This window comes from Engystomops pustulosus, chromosome 5 (assembly GCF_040894005.1).
Source record: "Engystomops pustulosus chromosome 5, aEngPut4.maternal, whole genome shotgun sequence".
In the NCBI taxonomy this organism is placed as follows: domain Eukaryota; kingdom Metazoa; phylum Chordata; class Amphibia; order Anura; family Leptodactylidae; genus Engystomops; species Engystomops pustulosus.
This window is the reverse complement of record NC_092415.1, coordinates 126810619-126833870: the sequence shown is the minus strand read 5'-3', so window position 1 is coordinate 126833870 and position 23252 is coordinate 126810619. Positions and strand designations below refer to the sequence as shown.

Below are 23252 nucleotides of genomic sequence, written 5' to 3'. Positions count from 1 at the left end.
CTTATTTTGTGCGTAACAAATTTTACTTTCCCGTAATGTTATTTATTTTAACATGCCGTGTACTGCGAAGCTGAAAAAAAATTCTAAATGTGGAAAATTTGAAAAAAAAACCGCACGTTCTTGTGGGCTCAGTTTTTACGACTTTGACTCTGCGCTCCAAATAACACCTCAGCTTTATTCTTTGGTTCGGTGCGATTGCGGTGATACCAAATTTATATAGGTTTTATTGTGTTTTAATACATTTTCAAAAATTAAACGAATGTGTACAAAAAAGAAAAAAAATTGCCATCTTCTGACGCCAATAACTTTTTCATACTTTGGTGCACGGAGCTGTGTGAGGTGTCATTTTTTACGAAATGATCCGACGTTTTTATTGCTACCATTTTGAGGTCTGTGAGACATTTTGATAATTTTTTATTCCATTTTTTATGTGATGTAAAAAGGTGTAAAAGTCGCATTTTGGACATTTGGGCGCCATTTCCCATCTCGGAGGTCACCGCCAGCTGTAATCGTTTTTATATTTTGATAGATCGGGCATTTTGGGACGCGGCGATACCTAATGTGTCTGTGATTTTTACTGTTTATTATGTTTTATATCAGTTCTAGGGAATGGGGGGTGATTTGAATTTTTTATATTTTATTAATTTTTTTTATTTTTTAAACTTTTTTTTTCTTTTTTTTTTCACTCTTTCTTAGACCATTTAGGGTACATTAACCCTAGATGGTCAGATCGCTCCTACCATATACTGCTTTACTTTTGTATTGCAATATATGGCATTTTTGCAGCTCATTCATTACAATGAGCCACTGGCTCATTGTAACGAATCTGCAAAAGCCAGGTAGCCTCGGGTCAAACGAAGATCCGAGGCTTCTATGGCAACCGCTGACCGCTGCAATATGCTGCAACAACCCCCACCCTTGTATGAAGAGGACTCAGCCCGTGAGCCCTCTTAATACAATCCCTGTACCTCTGTGCCGTAGAGCCACAGCGCAGAGCGTTAAGGGGTTAAAGTTGTTAAAAGTTACTGTTAGTTCATTATGTTGTGTATCTCCAAATCTTATCACTTTATCTCTATCTCCCAGGGGCCTGCATCTTTTAACTGCCTTCTCCCCACATTGTCTAGTAACTATTTCTGCTGCCATAGCTACCCACCCTCTGTGGTCATCTCTGCATTAGCTTTAGACTCCAATATTCCCATCCGCACCTGACCTTAATACAGGTGCAACTAATTAACTACCGGTCCACACATCACCTTACTACAGGTGCTACTACGGTAATTAAACAAAAGAAGCTGACCAGACTTCTGATATCGACGGCTTTAACGCGATCCTACACCTGAAAAAATCGGTAACTATCACCGGGTGCAGTGAAACCAATCTGCACCCTACCTTCACAGCCAACCTGATTTCCACTGGATCAAGCGTCAAGCATAAACTTGTATACCGCAGCTGGTTAACCCCTTAACGCTGAAGCCACTTTTCACCTTCCTGACACGGCCCATTTTTTCAAATCTGCCCTGTGTCACATGTGATTTTAAAATTGTTTTCTCGTGACACTTTGTACTTCATGTTAGTTGAAAAATTTTGGTGGTATGTCCCGGGGCTGCGATCGCAGCAGCGGACCCCCCGGTAAGTGCCGCAGGGGTCTGATTGTTCTCAAATGCCCCTTGCACGCCGCGGTCAGAGCGACCGCGGCTTGTCAGGGGTTAACACCCGCGATCGGAGAAATCTCCAATCGCGGGTGTTAGAGGCAGGTGTCGGCTATGATATATAGCTGACACCCGCAGCTTCTGGCGCCGGCTCCGTTCAGGAGCCGGTGCCAGAAGCATGACGTAATAGTACTGCAGTTTGCGGGAACGCACCTCCCGCGATGCAGTACTATTACGTCAAATGTCGGGAAGGGGTTAAACTAGCACCAGAATCCGCTTGGCTCCAATGCAGAATGGCTTTAAACAACATCAATGAGTTACTTAGCATATGTAGGAGCACTCCCTATGTTACAATGGCCCCTGGAGCATTACCTAACTCGTACTCCAGTACTTCTTAACCACAACATCAGTCCCACAACCTAGGAACATCACACAGTCAGTTTCTTATTCTAACAACAACTAAACATACACAACTGTACATACACACAACCCATAGAAAACTAGGTCCATATACTTCCTACTTAACATCAAGAAAACAATACCTGGACAGTAGCTAATGTCTTACTCACCAATCCAATGGTACCATTCCCTGTTGTCCTGTTAGCCACTGCCCTCCATGGAATATTTCTTTTGGTTCCTTCCATAATCGCGGACGAGAGCCCCCAAGTAATGTCATTGCAATGGCTAACAGCTAGTCATCTATGGGTGAGAGACTGAGACAGACATGCAGAGAGAACAGAGTTATCCCCCCATGGGAGATGGTGGGGGTAGAGAAAAAGACACAGATGACTTGTCTTGCTTAGTGCTCTATCCACCCCCCCCCCCAGAGCATTCAAATAAACTTTATTATATATAGTGAAATCCTGGGACTGCCCCTCAACACAATCTACATAAACATGTGACTGATGACATAAGAGAACACATGATGCCATATATGTCCTTTACATAAAGCTCATGATAAAGTTACAATGTGCAACTAAATATAAAAATAGTCTTTAGTGAGGGGGGGAGTGTCAGTGCAGAGTCTAGCTACAGTACAGAGTTGTACATTGTCTATTCTTGTCAGAGGTCAATGACCTAAGACCTTCACATGGAAATAATAGTGTTCACATAATCATTACATTTATTATTTTATTTGCATTCACAGTATATAGCCTGCCAGCCCCTGTAGTATATAGCCTGCCAGACCCTGTAGTATATAGCCAGCCTCCTGTAGTATATAGCCTGCCTGCCCCCTGTAGTATATAGCCTGCCATCCCCTTGTAGTATATAGCCTGCCAGCCCCCTGTAGTATATAGTCTGCCAGTCCCCACTGTAGTATATAGCCTGCCAGCCCCCCTGTAGTATATAGCCTGCCAGCCCCCTGTAGTATATAGCCTGCCAGCCCCCCTGTAGTATATAGCCTGCCAGCCCCCCTGTAGTATATAGCCTGCCAGCCCCCCTGTAGTATATAGCCTGCCAGCCCCTGTAGTATATAGCCTGCCAGCCCCTGTAGTATACAGCCTTCCAGCCCCCCCCCATAAACATTACCACTTTCCCTTATTTACATTACCACCCACCCCTATACACATTAGCACTCAAAAATACACATTAGCACCCCCCCATACAGATTAGCACCTCCACCCACCCCACCCCCCATACACATTAGCACCCTCACCCACCACCCCCTCATACACATTAGCGCAAACCCACCACACCTTCATACACATTAGCGCCCCCCACCCCCTCCATAAACATTAGCGCCCCCATACACATTAGCACAAGACACCCACCACCCCCCATACACATTAACACCCTCCCCCCAATCTCACCTTAGATCTGGTGTCCGTGTTGGTGCTATGATACCAAAAGGTATAATAACTGTCCCCAATCTGGGGTACATGTCCCGTTTTAAAATGGGTTTCTTGGAAGAGCAAGAGCTGCGTGTGCTGCCTGTGCATCCCATAGATAATGTGTACCCTCTTTTGTGGAGTGTTAAAGCACCTGACATTAAGCGTGCCACACTTTAGGGTGCCCATTAACACAGGTTAGGAGAAGTTCATTTATGTCTCGGAGGAAGAAAGATAAGGTAGAAAAACGGAAGGTAAGACTGGAGAGGTAAGGGGATCAGAAGAATGGCGAGGTTGGGTAAGGAAACAGAAAAGAATGTAATGACAAACAAGATCTAAAGTGCCGGGGAGTTTCCACTGAAGGTTCTCCCGGGGCCTAGGGGTTACCAGCAAGAAAGAATATATAAATGCGTGACAGCGGTGGGCTATCCATCTCTCAGAACAGGAGCATTTACATAACAGTAACCATAAAACATGAATACATAAACAGCTATGCAATGTGCACCAAGATCACCATAAGGTAATCTATCACCTGAAAGAGAGAAATAAAGATGCTTAAGATCATTGTGGCGGATCGTCTTTTTCCTGGATCTGGTCATTCTCAGAGCGTCTTCGTCGGCGTCGTCTAGAATGTCTTTGATGTCTCGGGAGAGGGCCCCATGAGTTGTCCAGAACTGGAGATGGCCAATCCGGAGAGCCAAATGACGGCATGGCAAGGGCTGCGGCAAATGCTGGGATGTTTCCTGGGTGGCGAACCACAAGCATGCGCCCGTTGTGCTTTACTTGTAGACGAAAGGGAAATCCCCAAGAATATAGAATGTTTGTCTGGCGGAGAGCCTTTCTTTTTAACAGGGTAAGCTTGGAAAGATCAGGGAGTAGCTGTACCGTCAAGCCTTTACGGACATGGAAATACCATAAAATGTGGATTTTTTTGCGTGTTTGTGTTTTTTATACTTTATTAAGTCTTTTTATGGGAAAGTAACATTTTAGGGGCTTATATTTTTATTTATGTATTTATTCTCATTTTTAAACTTTAGTGTTCCATTTTTTAGTGTTTCATTTTTATTTACTTCTACAAACTTGAACTTGAACCAGCGATGAAACACCATGTAGTCTGAAGAGAAAAGAAATAAGAAATTACACACAACATATAGACAAACATTATAAAAAAGGTTTAAAGCTTGTTGCTTCATTGAGACCTTTTGGCTGAATGGTATCTAAAAGAGTAATCCATCTCAGCTCTTTCTGTAAAAGGCGCTTCTTCTTATCACCCCCCCCCCCCTAGATCCCATGATGATCCTATCTATTCCCCTGACTGTAAGTCCCTTAGGGTTGCAATCATGTTTATCGCGAAAATGTCGCGGGACCGGCTGTAGTTTGAGATCTCTTAGGGGGTCCGAGGTATCGTTATCCCTGGCTGCTCTTATACTTCGAACATGTTCCAACACCCGTACTTTTAACTGTCTGGTCGTCATGCCCACATATAGCTTGCCACATGGGCAACGCAGACAGTATATCACTGAGTATATCAGTGAATTTCTGTGTGCGCTCCATGTACTGGCAGGCCTTACATTTACCACAACAATAGGAGCCCCATGTTGGACCCCTCTTCCCTAGCCAGGTTTTTTCGACATGGGGAGTATAATGGCTTCGTACCAGCATATCACGAAGATTTCGTGATTTTCGCCAGGTGATGGACGGGTTTGAAGTGAGATTGTGTGCCAAGTCCTTATCCGTTAACAAGATAGACCAATGTTTATCTATGATCTCTTTAAAACATCTCCATTGGGAGTTGAAACTGGTAATCAGTCTCACTGATTTGGTCTCATCTTTCTTTTTTGGTTTACTCACCAGAAGAGAGTTCCGGGATTCGTTCCTAGCCCTGTTGTAACCCTGTTGGATAGTGGCTTCCCTGTAGCCTCTGTCCCGGAATCTTCTGGTTAGGTCACTGGCTTGTTTTTCAAATGATTGGTCGCTGGAGCAGATACGCCTCATCCGAAGAAATTGTCCCACCGGAATAAGAAAATTTCTTATTTCTTTTCTCTTAAGCACCTCCTGACCAAGCATCTGTGCGAAACGCGCGTCGGGGTGTTCCTGCTGGCCCTCCCCTTGACTGCCTCCGTGCCTATTACACCATGCCCTTGGGTAAGTGTGACCTGTCTATTGACGTGGATTATTAGTGCCGGATGGTACCTCCGGTTGATCAGTTTTTGACAGTATTATTTAGGTCCACTGCCCTACAAATCTGTCCCACTTTTTGGACATAATACTCCTTTGGTTACATCTTTTTGGCACTATTGGTGAGGTAGTAGCAAGATAGGGGGGCCAAGGGTTCTCTGTGTCTGTCCCATATCTATCTGGGACACTGCCTATTCCCCTCATGTTTCCTACTTTCAGGAATCCCTTTTGAAAGTGGTGTTTATATTATGTATGTATCATATTGAATAAAGTGAATTACATTTTATACATTTAAAGCTCTCTTGTTCTTTGGCTTTTGTTGTATTGAACCAGCGATGCTCTGATTCAAGTCCAATACACTGCTCTACAATACTTATTCATTGTAGAGCAGTGTAAACAGACGCATGCGCAGACAGTTTACAGTCCGACCTGGAAGGGGTCTGACTGCACAGAACATCCCCCAGTAAGTGGCACAGGGGATCTGATCCAAAGGGGGAACAACCTTACACGCCACGGTCATGCGGTGTGATATACAACAGGTAGCTTTGGCTGTAATGGATGCATCGCTTGTCACCATATAAAGAGATGTACCGTATATACTCGTGTATAAGCCGAGTTTTTCAGCACAAAAAATGTGCTAAAAAACATCCCCTCGGCTTATACACAAGTCTATTACAAAAAAAATGCACCCACTTAAAAAAAAAATAAACTTATATGTTTATTGTCAGCGCGGCTCACCGATGTCCCTGATGTCAGCGTGTCCCGTCTTCTTTCTTCTCTGCTGCTCCTCATCTTTCTTCTTGCTTCTCTCATGGACACGGCCATGTTTTCTTCCTGGCCACGCATACTATGACGTCAGCAGTGGCCGCGTCATAGATGCGCCTGCTAGAAGAAAACATGGCCGCGTCCATGAGAGAAGCAAGAAGAGGAGCCGCGGAGAAGAAAGAAGGCGTGACGCGCTGACATCGGGGCCATCGGTGAGCCGCGCTGACATAGGAGGGTGAATATATAAGGTTTTTTTTAAGTGCTGTGGGGGCCGGCTGTATACTACTAGGGACAGGCTGTATACTAATAGGGACAGGCTGTATACTACTAGGGGCAGGCTGTATACTACTAGGGGCAGACTGTATACTACTAGGGGCAGGCTGTATACTACTAGGGGCAGGCTGTATACTACTAGGGGTAGGCTGTTTACTACTAGGGGCAGGCTGTATACTGCTAGGGGCAGGCTGTATCCTACTGGGGACTGGCAGGCTGTATACTACTGGGGGCTGGCAGGCTGTATACTACTGGGGGCTGGCAGGCTGTATACTACATGGGGGCAGGCTGGCTGTATACTACTGGGGGCAGGCTGGCTGTATACTACTGGGGGCAGGCTGGCTGTATACTACATGGGGGCTGGCTGGCTGTATACTACATGGGGGCAGGCTGGCTGTATACTACAAGGTGGCAGGCTGGCTGTATCCTGCTAGGGGCTAGAAACTGCAGCAGGAACATAATCAGCCTGGGCTAAGGCAGCAGTGGCCAAATCAATCGCCTGGAGACATATGGTGGTGGAAACTGGAACTGCAGGGGTAGATGCAGAAGGAGCCAGGATGTCATCTGCCGCAGCTGTGGCTGTAGCAGGACCGCAGGTGGCGGAAACGTGCTATAGGATGAACCGATGACGCTGGAACACGTGCAGCTGGAGGCTCAAACGGTGAAGCAGAAGCCTGGAGATTGCCTGCTGGCAGGAACAATTGGAACACTTGTGGGCTCTGGTACTGCTGTTATGGGACACCCAGAAGCTGGAGCTGCACAATGGGAAACAACAACTGAGCCATTAGGCATCTCAGCGAAGAAGATTGAGGCAGGCACTTCTCTGACAGAACTTCAGTAGCTGGGGACACTGTAGAGCTCATGATGATGAGCGCAGGAGCTTTAGATTCTTCTCCATTGCTCACAGATGGAGGAGTGTTACTCCTGGACTGATCTTCAGCTGTTGGGGGCGCTGTTGAGCTTGTGGGTGCAGGCTTCATAGCAGGTGGTCCTGGATGCTTTGCAGGCTGGTCAGCGTTTTTTGATAAGGGGTCATGCCCCTTTAACCCCTAGGCGCACCTGGACGTTATAGTACGTCCCCGGGGCTAGATGCTTAGCGCACGGGGACGTTCTATAACGTCCTGCTTCTGGCACCGGCTCACGAACGGAGCCGGTACCAGAAGCAGCGGCTGTCAGCTGTCTAGTACAGCTGACAGCCTGCGCTAACACCCGCGATCGGAGCCGGCTCCGATCGCGGGTGTTAACCCCTTACACGCCGCGGTCAAACATGACTGCGGCGTGTAAGTGTGTTTGAGCTGTGGATCGGATCCCCCGTGCCGCTTACCGGGGGATCCGATCCACTTCTGGGCAGCTCTGAGGACTGGCATGTGCCCCGGAGCTGCCCGGTCTCCATGGCAGCCAGACCCCTTCCGGGTCTGGCTGTAAACTGTCTGAGCATGCGCAAGCTTGCTCAGACAGTTTACACTGCTCTACAATAAAATAGTATTGTAGAGCAGTGTATTGAACTTAAACCAGTGATCAGAGCATCACTGGTTTAAGTTCAAGTATGTATAATTAAAAAAAAGTCAAAAACACTAAAGTTAACACATTAGAATAAATAAAAAATAAATACATAAAAATATAAGCCCCTAAAATGTCACTTTCCCATAAAAAAACTTAATAAAGTATAAAAAACATAAAAACACAAAAAAAACCCGCATATTTGGTATTGCCGCGTCCGTAACAATCTGCATAATAAAACAGAATTGTTACTGGACCCGCACGGTAAACGCAGGAGGAAAAAAACGCAAAAAACATTCCGAAAAAAGATAATTTTTAATTAATACCCTATAAAAAATGCTCTAAAAAGTGATTTAAAAAATGTTATGCACTCCAAAATAATCCCACTAAAAAGAACAACTGTTCTCGCAAAAAATAAGCCCCTAACAAGATTTATCTGCCAAAAAATAAAAAAGTTATGCATATAAAAAGATGGTGATGCTAAAATGAATAAGATTTTCTCCAAATTAGTTTTTATTCAGTACAATTGAATAAAATACACAAAACCCCCACATATTTGGTATCCCTGCGTCCGTAACAATCTGCATAATAAAACAGAATCGTTATTAGATCCGCAAAGTTATCCCCGTAAAAAACAAAACAAAAAAAAGCTCCAGAAAAAAGATCATTTTCAATTAATACCCTATAAAAATGCTCTAAAAAGGGATTTAAAAAATGTTATGCACTCTAAAATAAGACCACTAAAAAGAACAATCCTTCTCGCAAAAAATAAGCCCTTAAACAGATTTGTGAGGCGAAAAATAAAAAAGTTATGCATATGAAAGACGGTGATGCTAAAAGTAACAACATTTTTGCCAAATTACTTTTTATGCACTAAAAATGGGAAAAAAATAAAAAATCTATATAAATGAGGTCTTTTTGTAATCGTGGCGACCCATAGAATAAAAATAATATACTATTTTTATGGTATGGTAAACAGCCAAAAAAAAAACCCCATAAAAATCTTCCTGAAAAGTGATGATTTTCATTTCCTCCACCAACAAAGAGTTAATAAAATCTCACCAATTAGCCTATAGATTCCCCCAAATTACGTACCAGAAAAGTGCATCTCGTGGCAAAAGAAATAAGCCCCTATTGGTCCACATTAAAAAAAGAAAAAAATTATAGCCTGTACAATGTGACATGGCAAATCTGATCTGGATGGCGCCTCCTTCCCTTCTATGCCCGGCCGTGCGCCCATACAGCAGGTTACCACCACATGTAGAGTATCCGTGTACTCGGGAGAAATTGGGTGACAAACTTTGTGGAGCCTTTATTCATTTAATCCATTGTAAATGTTTAATTTTCCACCCAAAATGAGTGTATTGTGAAAAAATATTACAATTTGCAGACTGCACCTCCATTTTGTTTTAACCCCTATAAAACACGTAAAGCGTTAACAAACTTCTTAAAAGTGGTTTTTCATACGTTGAGGGGTGTAGTTTCCATAATGGGGTAATTTATGAGTCTCGCTATTATTTAGGCCTCTCAGTGTCAATTAGAAGTTGAGCAGGTCCATCTAAATACAGGTTTTGGTGATTTTACAAAAAATTAGAAAAATGATACCTAAATTCTGAGCCTCATAACATTCTAGTAAAATATGTGGAATCTTAAAAAACCATGCCAACATAAAGCAGACATTTGGGAAATGTAAGTTATGAATTTATTTGGGAGCTATGACTATCTGCATCAAAAGTAGAGAATTTAGAACGTTGAAAATAAAGAATTTTTCCAAATTTTTGCCAAATTTAGTTTTTTTTCATAACTAAACACAAAAGATATCATCCAAATTTTTAAACTAATTTGAAGTACAATGTGTCACGAGAAAACAATCTCAAAATCCCCTGGATATCTCATAGCGTTCCAAAACTATAACCACTTCTAGTGACACAGGTCAGATTTGAAGAATGGGGCCGTGTCCTTAAGGCCAAAATAGGCTGTGTCCCCTAGGGGTTAAGAGAGTTGCTTTGGTAATCAGGCTCCCTGCTGGGAGATGGTGGTCCTCTGGGGGGAGGCCTGACTGTACCCCAGTCCGGGCTAAGGGAGACATGGTAACAGTCACTGTGATTAGGGCCCCGGGGACATGGTACTCACATCACAGGTGGTCTTTTGGAGGTTCCGAATCGGAGGAAGAAGCTGCCATGAAGAATCCGACATTTTTGTGTGAAGGATGGCGGCATCAGACGGTGCCTAAGGGTATGCCCCGGGGTACATGGTAGGACACTCCAGTTTATGTTCGACTTAAAGAATCCAAGATGGCTGATTAACCTGTCTTCTGCTGGATGGCTGCAGCACTTATTTCTCAGAGGTATTTTGTAGACTTTTGCTGGCGTTGCTGCGCGGGAGAGTTTTGCACCAGTAAGCCAGTGCTTGAGTCCTGAGTGCAGGATTCGCACCAATTACGCATGGGCAGAGCTTAGCGCATCAGTGAACTTTGCAATGGGGCCCTAACCACACTGACTGATCACATGGGTTATGTGAAATCCAACATATCAATTATAAGACACAACCTGCAAAAGGTGCGAGAGAGTGTGTCGGCAGCGGAGAAAACAGTGGGTGCAGTGGAGGAGCTTATACCCCCAATCAGTAAAGAAGTCAAAAAGACATCTAGCCAAGTGGCCGCATTTATATTAAAAACAGATGGTATTGAAAACCGACTACATAAAAAATTTTTACAAATTGTTGGCATCCCCAAACGGGTGGAAGGCAATAATCCAGATGATTTCTTCGAGGAGTGGCCACTGGAGAGATTTGGTAAAGAAGCCTTTGCGTCTCTATTTGCAGAAGAGAAAGCCCAGAGTCAATATTTTTATTTTGCCACCAGGATGCCCTCCATGACCTGTATTAGTGAAGCCCCTCCATTTCAAGAATAGAGATCGTATCCTACGTTTGGTGAGAGACAAACCTCAACTACGTATCAGAGGGGGTAAAGTAGCGCGTGACTACGGGTATTTAACCTGCCGTATGGCATGTTTTATCCAGCCAGGCTTTGAGTAGTAGCTGTGGATACCGCCCATTTCTTTGAATCGGCAGCGGATGCTACATCATGGCTTGACATTCACGAGAAAGAGCTGCGGGGTAGGCAAGCCTCATTGCCATGACGTTGTAGAGAACTTATCTTACTGTGACTTTTATGATCTATGGAAGTTAACAGTTAAGATCTGTAAAACCATGTGCATTTTACAGTCCATTTATTATTTCTAATCCACTATTGCAGATAGAGGGCTTTCTTCCCTGGGAGTTGGCGGGTGTTTGATTTGTCTATCAGTTTCACTCAAATGGGACATTTAAGGCCTTCTCTGATTTTCAGGAGCAGTTCTAGTTGCCGCAAAGTCAATTCTATAAATTCTTGCAGCTACTCCATACTTGGACCACTCAGTTAACCACAACAATGCTTACAATTGGCACAGCTCCTGTGATTACAATAACAACAGCAAGGGGTGAGACCGCTGGCCCGATCTCATTGTTGTATAGCCTTTTATTGTAGACATATCTTAAAAATTTTCTATCTAAAACAGAAGTGGGAGGTGGATATAGGACCCATCTCAGACTAAATATGGCATGGAATATTTTCGTCTTTACCTCGGTTTCCACGGCTAAAGCCCCATCAAAATATAAAAACGTTTGTTCCAGGTGTTGAATCCTGTAACAGAAAATAGCACTAAATGCCCGAATCAACACTTTTTTTTGCAATTTAGCAAATCTAAGAAAAATTTATCAAAATGTTGCACAGTCCCCAAAATAGTAGAAATGAAAATGTAATCTTATCCCACAAAAACAGAAACCATACACATATCATAGCTGTAGTATGAAAAAGTTATTAGCGCCAGAAGATGGCAAATTGAATAATTTTTTTTTATAGTAAAGGTTTTCATTTTTTATAAATCCATTAAAACATATTAAAACCTAAATAAATTTGAAATCCTTTTGATCGTACCAACCCAAAGAATAAAGTGAAGGTGTCGATTGCAATGAAAAGTGAAAGGCATAAATTCAGAGCCTATAAGAAAGTGGCACAAACGTCAATTTCCCTACATATGGAATTTTTTCCTGTTTTCCAGTACATGGCATGAAATATAAGATACAAGTACTGGAAAGTACAATTTATTGCACAGAAAATATACAGGTCCACACACAGCTCTGTACATAGAAAAATAAAGAATGTATAGATTTTTGAAGATGGGGTAAAACAAAAATGAAAAAGAGCCAAGCCAAGGGGTTAGAACCATTACCATAACATAATAATAAATATAATAATAATAAACTTTGTCCCAAAGGGAAATTAACCCCTTAAGGACGTAGCCATTTTGCAGGTTAAGGCTCAGCCCGATTTTTTGGATTCTGACCTGCGTCGCTTTATATGGTTATAACTTTTGAACACTGTTACTTATCAAAACGATTCTGAGACTGTTTTTTCCCCACATGTTGTACTTCATTTTAGTGGTAAATTTTGGCTGATAAGTTTTGCGTTTATTTACAAAAAAAAAGAAAATATGATAAATTTTTTGAAAAATTTGCCATTTTCGAAATTCAAAATCATTGCGTTTCCAGGCAGATAGATTTACCACCTAAATAAGTTGCTGAATAACATTTCCCATTTGTCTACTTTACATTTTCATAATTTTTGATATGTCTGGATAATTTATTTTGATGTCACGCGGCTTACAAAAAGAATATCGCTTTTCCGGATTTTCAGAATTGACTATTTTGGGGATAAATACAGTTTGGAATGAAATTTTACATATTTAGCATCAAACCCCCCTATATAATCTACCCATTTTCAAATCTGCACCCCTCAAGCTATCAGAAACCGCTTTTACGAAGATTGTTAACCCCTTGAGATCTTCATAGTAATTGAATCAAAATGGAGGTGAAATTTAGAATGGTCAAATTGTTCCCTTATACGTTCATTTAGCACTAAAATTTACACATTTCCAAAATATAAAAAGAGAAAACCCACCATACAATTTGTTCTGCAATTTCTCCTGAGTACAAAGACCCCCCACATGTGGCCGTTACTTGTTTTATGGGCGCACAGCGAGACGCAGAAGGGAAGGAGCGCCCTGCAGCTGCCAGGATTTTAGTTTCCTCATTGGCCCCTTTTGAAGGCTATAAAATTTTCGCTTTTGCGTTATTGGGGCCATGTGATGCCATTTTTTTTGCGGGATGAGATGCTTTTTCCATTGTTACCATTTTGGGGTTGGTATCACCTATTGTTGAAAATTTAGGAACTTTTTTTGAGGGCAGGAGTAGAAAAGCATCAATTCTGTACTGGATTTTTTACTTTTTTTTTTTTGGTGTTCACCGTATAGACTAATAATCATGTTATCTTTATTCTATGGGTTGATACGATTACGGGGATACCAGACTTGAATATATTTTCTTACGTTTTACTAAATTTGTCAAACAAAACCCTAATGTGGGGAAAAATCTATCATTTTTGCATCGCCGTCTTCCAAGTGGCATAACATTGTTACTTTTTTGGCTACGGAGCTGGTTGATGGCTTGTTTTTTGCGGGACATGTTGTACTTTGCACCAGTATCATGTCGGAGTACACATGGTTTTTTGATCGCATTTTATAGCATTTTTTGTGGGATTGAATAGCTAAAAATCATAATTTTTGGAAGGTTTATAGCAGTTTTTTTTTACGGCGTTTATCGTGGGGGTTCAATAATGATTTACTTTTATTCTACGGGTTGTTACGGACGCGGTGATACTATATATGTGGGGTTTGTGTTATGATTTAGACTTTTTTTTTAGTTATATGTCTCTTTATATGTTTTGGGGGTTTTGGGCATTTTTAGTGATTTATTACTTTATTTTTTTATTGAATAACATTTTTTTTTTACTTTTTCACTTTTATACCATGGGACATGAAGAAGCAATCTTCTGATTGCTTCTTCATGATAATATTCTGCAATACTCATGTATTGCAGAGTATTATCAGTGTCAGCCTATGCACTTGCATAGGCTGGCACTCTGCCAGTAAGATGACGTCACAGACGCCATCTTACTGGAAATTCTTGCAGGTAACTCTGGGGTCCAGATCGGACCCCAGAGTTACTATAGCAACGATCGGCGCACCCCGAAAACGGTTCGGGGGGCCCGATCGTGGGGGAAAGACCCCCCAGATACATGTTAGATGCCGCGGTCGCGCTGACCGCGGCATTTAACGGGTTAAGCACCCGCGATCGGAGACAACTCCGATCGCGGGTGTTACACTGGGGTGCCGGCTATCAGTCACAGCCGGCACCCCGTCTTTCCCGATGCCGGTTCGGCTCAAATCTTGAGCCAAACCGGCATCAGCTCAGCGTCCGATATATCGGACGCTGAGCGCTAAGTCACTGAGCTCAGCGTCCGATATATCGGACGCAGAGCGGGAAGAGGTTAAAGTATCACATCCACTCACATTAACATCACACAACAAGTGATGACAAACTCAAAATTAAAAGACATAAAACATCAGGCATTGATGAAAAACATCAATACAGTACGATCGTCTCACTTCTAAAGTCTAGTCTAATTTATCTACATAAATTCCTTTTACTGTTCATTTTCAGAAAACTCTGTTTGCCATTGTGAGAGCTGACCGAACAAATGATCTTCTATATCTCTCAGTTTGACACTTTATTAACCCCTTACTGACTTGTGAGGAATCTGTATGTCACATGTTGGCTGCGGTTGTACGGAGAGGACTCACAGGCTCACCATTCAAGGTGCATATAGCAGCAAACACCCACCGGTAAAACATGCTGGCTTACCGTGGGTGTTAACCCTGTAAATGGCTCCGGCAAAACTGCCGGCCACACACTTCAATCCCGGCGGCGTGTGGTCACCATCTTGGATTAGATCACCGCCCCCAGTTAAGTTGTCAATGTGTGATATGCACATTGTAATAGATGATGTGTAAAAGTTATTAGCGTGAGAAGATGGAATTTTCTTTTTATTTTTGAAAATGTATTAAAATGCAATAAAACCTTTAAGTTTGGTATCACCGTGATCGTACCGAACCAAATAATAAAGTAGAGGTGTTATTTGAAGAGTGAAAGTCGTAAAAACGGAACCCACAAGAACGTGACGCACATGCGTTTTTAACATTTTTTTCCACATTTGGATTTTTTTCCTGCTTCCCAGTACACGGCATGGAATAATAAATAACATCACGGGAAAGTAAAATTTGTTATAGACAAAATAAGTCCTCACACAGCTCTGCTCATGTATGGTGGAGAGCGAGAAATGAGCGTCCTTAAGGACCAGGCCCTTTTTCGTCTTTATTTTTCACTCCCCACCTTCAAAAATCTATAACTTTTTAATTTTTTTATGTAAAGAGCTCTGTATGGGCTTGTTTTCTGCGTAACAAATTGCACTTCATAGTGGTACTATTCAATATTCTATGTCGTATACTGGGAAGCGGGAAAAATATTCTAAATGCAGTGAAAATGATGAAAAAACACATTTGCACAATTTCTTGTGGGCTTGGATTTTACAGCTTTCACTGTGTGCCCCAAATGACATGTCTTCTTCATTCATTGAGTCAATACAATCACGTGGATACCAAATTTGTTTAGGTTTTATAATGTTTTCATACATTTACAAAAATTAAAACCACCTGTACAAAAAAAAATTCTTCATTATGCCGTCTTCTGGCACTAATAACTTTTTCATAGTTCGGTATACGGAGCTGTGGGTGGTGTCATTTTTTGCGACTTTTGATGACGTTTTCTATGCTTTTATTTTTAGGACTGTACAACCTTTGATCACTTTTTATTGAATTTTTAATATTTTTCAAAATGGCAAAAAAATGCCATTTGCGACTTCGGGTGCTATTTTCCATTACGAGGTTAAACGCAGTGAAAAACTGTTATTATATTTTGATAGATCTGGCATTTTCGGAAGCAGTGATACCAAATGTGTTTATGATTTTTACTGTTTATTTATATTTATATGACTTCTAGCGAAAGGGGGGTGATTTGAATTTTTAGGTTTTTTTAATATAATTTTTTTTTTTTTTACTTTTTTATTTATTTTTTTTACTATTTTTCAGACTCCCTAGGGTACTTTAACCCTAGTTTGTCTGATTGATACTTTCATATACTTTTATACTACAGTATGGCAATATATGGGGATTTTGCACACCATCTATTATAATGTGCAAATCGCACTTTGTAATAGATAGACTCGGATCTTTGTGTGACCCGAGCCTGTCATGGCAACAGATCGACGCACCCCGATGACACCACGGGGAGCGACGATCGGAGCCAAAATGGCTCTTCAATGCGGCCAGCAGCTTTGCCTGCGGCGATCACTCACGCCGGTGAGTATAAAGAGGGCTCAGCCCAAGAGATCTAAAACCCAGAAAAACAAATAAAACATAAAATCTTGGCCAAAATGCGGTCAAATCAATGCTAATATCTGCCACGGTCTCTGGAATTACCCAAGGAATAAACTCACAGCAAATCCCTGGACGTGCCTATTCCACTACAATCAAGGAAATACAATTACTGTTAAGACCCATAGAAAATAAACCTAAACTAGACCAAGTAAATTGCCCCTTGGTGACTATAATGCCAACCATTACAGTCTGCATGCAGTGCTTAAATTTTTCAGTATTACCAGAAACAATCATGACTTCTGGTGTGGCACACATCTGAGTCACACATCTTTTATGACCCACCTTATATCTTATATGAGATACTTTGTTACAATTGAATCATTTGCACATATCCCCTGATTTAAAGATTCACTCAATGTACTGTTCCACCGACTGAGGATACAGAAGGCTGTGATGTTGTCTTAGCTTGCTTTTCGTTCCAGCTTGTTTCCCTCATAACAATAATAATCTTATAAAATAGAGAAACTTTAATGATAACAAATTAATTCTTTAAAATGTACTAAAAAATTCCAGGAGAGACAATGCAAGAACAACCCAGGTAAGGGTACACAGCTGTATATGGAGTAGTGCACATGTACATGAATAAACATAAGATGACCCAACATGGACGATGATAAAAAATGAAAAAGGTGGTGAGAAAGAAAATTGGGAGAAGGTAAAGAATTAAGTGAATAACCCCTAATGAAAGGGCTGGTGTAACCAAATACAATATGAAGAGTAACATAAGTGTAAAAACACTGAAAAATTGATGGGATAATGTAAGAAGGACAAAAACAGTGTGAAGCAATATATACATCAATAAAATAAATCCATAAAATAATGTAAACATTCTGTAAACATTCTGTAAACATCATTGAACCATTCTGTAAACATCATGTAAACATTCTGTAAACATTTCTGAGTCGTGAATAATAATGCAAGGTGGTAAAGTGGAAAACTGACAAGCATGCAAACAAAAAGTGCAAGTGAAAAAAGTGACGCCTGTGCAAAGTGCTAATTATACTTATGAGGATTCAGGCTATACAAACATTTTTTCGAGGAATCCAAGTGAACATACGGATTAGTCCAAGATGAGTGCCTATTTAGGGCTTCAAAAGGGTCAAACAAAAAGCACACCACAAACATTCATAAAATATGAGCAGTCAAATATCAGAGCGAATCAGAATATGTGCAAAATGCATTAAATACCCAGCCTGTAAACAAAAAAGGGGGGGAACGAAGGATATGCCTGGCAGGATAAATCAGTTAAAACCATGTAAGTTAAAATATTGTAAAAAGAACAAGAAAAATGGTGAACAGTATGAACAGGCTCCATGGACAGTGACACAATATCATTGAACATACACCAATAATGGAAAAATATATATACCGTATATTCTGGCGTATAAGACGACTTTTGAAGACAGAAAAATCTTCTGTCTTCTCTGGGGTCGTCTTATACGCCGGCAATCCCGACCGCCCGCCGTGTATTCACGGCGGCGGTCGGGTCGTGCTGCAGGGAGAGGGCTCACGGGCTGAGCCCTCTCCATAGCCAGTAAGTCTTTGGTGCATATTGCAGCAAAGGCTTACCGGTAACACCCGGGATCGGTGCTAGCACCGATCGCGGGTGTTTTCACAGCGTGTGCTGATTGTAATGAATGAGGAGGAAAATCCCCATATACTGCCATACTGTAGTATGGCAGTATTTGGTAGAATCGATCAGACAACCTAGGGTTAAAGTACCCTAGGGAGTCTGAAAAATAGTAAAAAGAAAAATAAAAAAAAGTTTTTTTTTTAAAAATTATAATAAAAAAACCCTAAAATTTCAAATCACCCCCCTTCCCTAGAACTGACATAAATATAAATAAACAGTAAAAATCATAAACACATCAGGTATTGACGCGTCCGAAAATGCCCGATCTATCAAAATATGATAACGGTTTTTCAATGCGTTTAACCCCGTAACGGAAAATAGTGCCCAAAGTCGAAAATGGCACTTTTTTGCCATTTTGAAAAATATAAAAAAAATCTATAAAAAGTGATCAAAAGGTCGTACAGTCCTAAAAATGATATCATTGAAAATGTTATCAAATTTCGCAAAAAATGACACCCCCACAGCTCCGTACACCAAAGTATAAAAAAGTTATTAGCGCCAGAAGTTGGCAAAATCAAAAAAATAATTTTTGTACAGGAGGTTTTCATTTTTGTAAATGTATGAAAACATTATAAAACCTATACAAATTTGGTATCCCCTTTAATCGTACCAACCCAAAGAATAAAGTAGACATGTCATTTGGGGCGCTCAGTGAAAGACGGAATATCCAAGCCCACAAGAAAATGGCGCAAATGCGTTTTTTCACCATTTTCATTGCATTTGGAATTTTTTTCCCGCTTCTGAGTACATGGCATGGAATATTTAATAAAATAAAAATTTAAGGTACAGTATGGTAACATTTACAGTAAAATGGACGATGGTAATGTTGTTGTTGTATGCCTTATGTTTATGAGCGACAGTTTTCCTGCTATATACCTGCATGTCATAAGAATTTAAATTTAAAAAAGGACCATGTTAAATTCAAATCTGTTTTTTTTTAAATTTTTACCGGTGTTTTGTATGCGTTGGAATAGGGGTAGTCTTATACGGCGAATATATCTTAAACTCTATATTTTAAACAGGAAAGTAGGGGGGTCGTCTTATACACCAGGTCGTCTTATACGCCGGAATATACGGTAGGTGTAAGTAAAAAAGTTGTTAGGCAAGAGAAGAACACCAGAGCATATAGGTTACAGAAATGCAGAGAAGCCAAAGTTCTCATTCAATCCCAGGGGTTGCACTGTGTTCAAAGTCCAGATCCATTTGGACTCAATCTGAAGTAGTCTTTTCTTTAGTGCACCTCCTCTCATGTTGAAATCGACATGGTCAATACCCCGGACACGAAGCAGATTAGGATTAGATGCGTGATGTTTTCTAAAGTGACGGGGGATGGGCTTCAATTTTTCAAATTGAGAACAATCCATAAGTCACGCGTTCGTGATGTCATTGACATGTTCTCTTACCCTCAGACGTAATTCACGAGTCGTCATGCCAATATAAATTTTAGGACACGGGCAGTGGGCAATAAATCACGGAAGTTTGGGGCTTTTTTCGGGGCAGTGGCTGGATATTCAGTAAGTAAGTATATGTTTAAAGATTGGGTCCGATGTCAAAATTGGCCAATATTTCTTCTGGATGGCGGTCATCTCATCCCATTGGTTATGGAACGGAGTAACAAAACGTGGTGGTTGTACAGTAGAATCTTTTTGTCTTTGATAAAGGAGAGAAGAGCAATCTGTATATCTAGCCCTTCTATAAGCCTTTTTGATAGAGTGTCTACTGTAACCACGATCGAAAAAACGTTGTTGTAGCTCCGCTGCTTGATTTTCAAATTCTACATCAATGGAGCAGATCCTCCTTATTCTGAGAAATTGTCCAGTTGGAATGGCATTTACCACACGTCGAGGATGAGATGAGGAGTAATGAAGATATGCATTAACGGATGTTTCCTTCCTAAATACATCTGTATGTAAAAGGCCATTTGTATCACAAGTAATCCGTACATCCAAAAAATTAATGCAATGAGTGTTACATTCGAATGTCAGTTTGATATACCGAGTGTTGTGATCCAACTTGTCAATGAAAGCTTTCAAATCCTGCTGACTCCCCCGCCATACAAAGACAATATCATCTATGTACCGGGCCCACAAAGGGATTCGGCACATAGAAGGATCATCCGATAAAAATAGCTCCCTCTCCCACAGCCCCAGGAACAAGTTGGCATATGAGGGAGCACAGGCTGCCCCATAGCCGTTCCCTGGATCTGTAGGTAGAAGGAGCCATTAAAAGTAAAGAAATTATGATGCAAGATGAACTCAAGAAGAGTCACAATGAATTTTTGTTCTTGACTTGTATGATTCGTCATCTGTAAGAAAAAGGCAACTGCCTCTAGGCCGTCTTTATGTATAATCGAGGTGTACAGTGACTCTACGTCACACGTCACCAAGGGATTGTCGGGTTCTAAAAAGACCCCATCTAGTCGGCAAAGAATATCTGTGGAATCTCTTAAGTATGACGGTAAACTCTGAACAATAGGTTGCAATAAGGAGTCAATGTACCTACAGATCTTATCCGTCAAGTTACCTTTTCCAGAAATAATTGGTCTGCCGGAAGGGGTCGTCGCATTCTTATGGATTTTGGGAAGTAGATAAAGCCTTTGTACTTAATGCCTCAGCAACAGGTTTAGAAATCGTGTTCTCATCAACAGTTTGTTCCAAAATGATCGATAATTGTGAGCTGTAAGAAGAGAGGGAATTAAAGGTGAGTTTCTTGTAGCAGTTTACATCGCGTAGCTGGCGGTAAGCTTCTTTGAGATACATATTGGTCGGCCAGAGAACCACATTTCCGCCCTTATCGGCCGGTTTTATCTGGATGTCACCTAATGACCTTAATTTCTTTAGGCTTGCCCTTTCTTGTTTAGATAAGTTATCATTGGTAATGGAGTGCGGTATATTTGCAAATTCCTGTGACATGGCATTCACAAAGACATCCAAAACCGGACAACTAGTAAAGGACGGAAATTTCGGTGATTTGGGTCTAATACAAGATGGAATATTATTCACAGTAGCCTCCCCTGAAGAGGTGGCTCCCGAAAGAGGCGAAGAAATTTCTGCTGCTACATCCGGTGTATTTTGTTCCATCAATAGATCTTCTAGGACTTGTAAGGCTGCCGCATCTTGTGTTGTAATAAGTTGGGATAACAATACGTCTTGTTCATTGGCATTGAAGAACAGACGTTTAAAAAACAAGTAAACAAATGTAAATCCTTCACTGCTATGAAGTGATTAAAAGGAGAGGATGGAGCAAAAGTTAGCCCTTTTGAGAGAACCTGTACATCAACAGGTAACAAAACATGAGAAGACAAATTGATTACCTTAAGACGATTGTGCTGGTCATGCAATCTATCCACTTTCCTCCTAGATTGTCGTATTGGTCCAAAATCCCTTTTACGTTTTGTCGGGAATTTCCCGCATGGGATCTAGTCAATATGTCACTGGCATTACTCTGTGATCAAATGGAGGAAACGGAGATGGATCGTTCCATGCGGTTCAAAGGAAGGTTTCTCTGCCATTTGTAGACTTGATTTAAGGACTGATCTTTTTGATCCCTCTGGAGCTTTCGCATTTTATACTCACAGATGTCCCATCTGACCGCCATCCTGAAGAAATATTGGCCAATTTTGACATCAGACCCAATCTTTAAACAAATACTTACTGAATATCCAGCCACTGCCCCGAAAAAAGCCCCGAACTTTCGTGATTTATTGGTAAGAAGCTATTTTCCTCCGATTAAATCCCAACCACGTATTTTTGGAGCAGCAAGACCTAGATGGGGTAGCAAACCATGCGGCCATTGCATATCTTGTCCATGTATGGAATGTGCAACAACCTTTTCTGATCTCCGAGGGGGCTATGAATACAATAATTCTTGGACCATCTCCTGTGATACAAAGGGCATCGTTTACTTTGCTCACTACCCTGGTCCTAAAATTTATATTGGCATGACGACTCGTGAATTACGTCTGAGGGTAAGAGAACATGTCAATGACATCACAAACGCGTCACTTATGGATTGTTCTCAATTTGAAAAATTGAGGCCCATCCCCCATCACTTTAGAAAACATCTAATCCTAATCTGCTTCGGGTCCGGGGTATTGACCATGTCGATTTCAACATGAGGCGGTGCACTGAAGAAAAGACTTCAGATTGAGCCCAAATGGATCTGGACTTTGAACACAGTGCGACCTCTGGGATTGAATGAGAACTTTGGCTTCTCTGCATTTCTGTAACCTATATGCTCTGGTGTTCTTCTCTTGCCTAACAAATTTTTTACTTACACCTATATATATTTTTCCATTATTGGTGTATGTTCAATGATATTGTGTCACTGTCCATGGAGCCTGTTCATACTGTTCACCATTTTTCTTGTTCTTTTTACAATATTTTAACTTGCATGGTTTTAACTGATTTATCCTGCCAGGCATATCCTTCGTTCCCCCCCTTTTTTGTTTACAGGCTGGGTATTTAATGCATTTTGCATATATTCTGATTTGCTCTGATATTTGACTGCTCATATTTTATGAATGTTTGTGGTGTGCTTGTTTGACCCTTTTGTTGCCCTAAATAGGCCCTCATCTTGGACTAATCCGTATGTTCACTTGGATTCCTCGAAAAAATGTTTGTATAGCCTGGATCCTCATAAGTATAATTAGCACTTTGCACAGGCGTCACTTTTTTCACTTGCACTTTTTGTTTGCATGCTTGTCAGTTTTCCACTTTACCACCTTGCATTATTATTCACGACTCAGGAATGTTTACAGGATGTTTACAGAATGTTTACATTATTTTATGGATTTATCTTATTGATGTTTATATTGCTTCACAATGTTTTTGTCCTTCTTACATTATCCCATCAATTTTTCAGTGTTTTTAAATTTATGTTATTCTTCATATTGTATTTGGTTACACCAGCCCTTTCATTAGGGGTTATTCACTTAATTCTTTACCTTCTCCCAATTTTCTTTCTCACCACCTTTTTCAATTTTTATGATCGT

The 23252-nt window shown here is 41.0% G+C and overlaps 1 protein-coding gene and 1 long non-coding RNA gene across 13 annotated transcripts in view; one reads left to right on the top strand and one right to left on the bottom strand.

Moving 5' to 3' along the window:
- TMEM245 (transmembrane protein 245) overlaps positions 1–23252 on the top strand; it is a 757127-nt gene that overhangs the window by 502744 nt on the left and 231131 nt on the right. For 8 of the 12 annotated variants that reach the window (XR_011855834.1, XR_011855837.1, XR_011855832.1 and 5 more), the window contains one exon: positions 5528–5623. The exons of the other annotated variants lie outside the window; for them this stretch is intronic. Coding sequence is in view for 2 of the 8 variants with exons in the window: in XM_072152982.1 (XP_072009083.1) it covers positions 5528–5623 (96 nt within the window). In the remaining 6 variants the exon portion in view is untranslated. Of the gene's footprint in view, positions 1–5527; positions 5624–23252 lie in introns of those variants that run through there. 12 annotated transcript variants of the gene reach the window in all.
- Positions 3451–23252, bottom strand: part of LOC140133182 (uncharacterized) — a 77687-nt gene continuing 57885 nt past the window's right edge. Inside the window, exons 2-3 of the long non-coding RNA XR_011855840.1 lie at positions 11816–11876; positions 3451–4592 (exon numbers count right to left, since the gene is read on the bottom strand). This is a non-coding gene — a long non-coding RNA (uncharacterized lncRNA). The remainder of the gene's footprint in view (positions 4593–11815; positions 11877–23252) is intronic.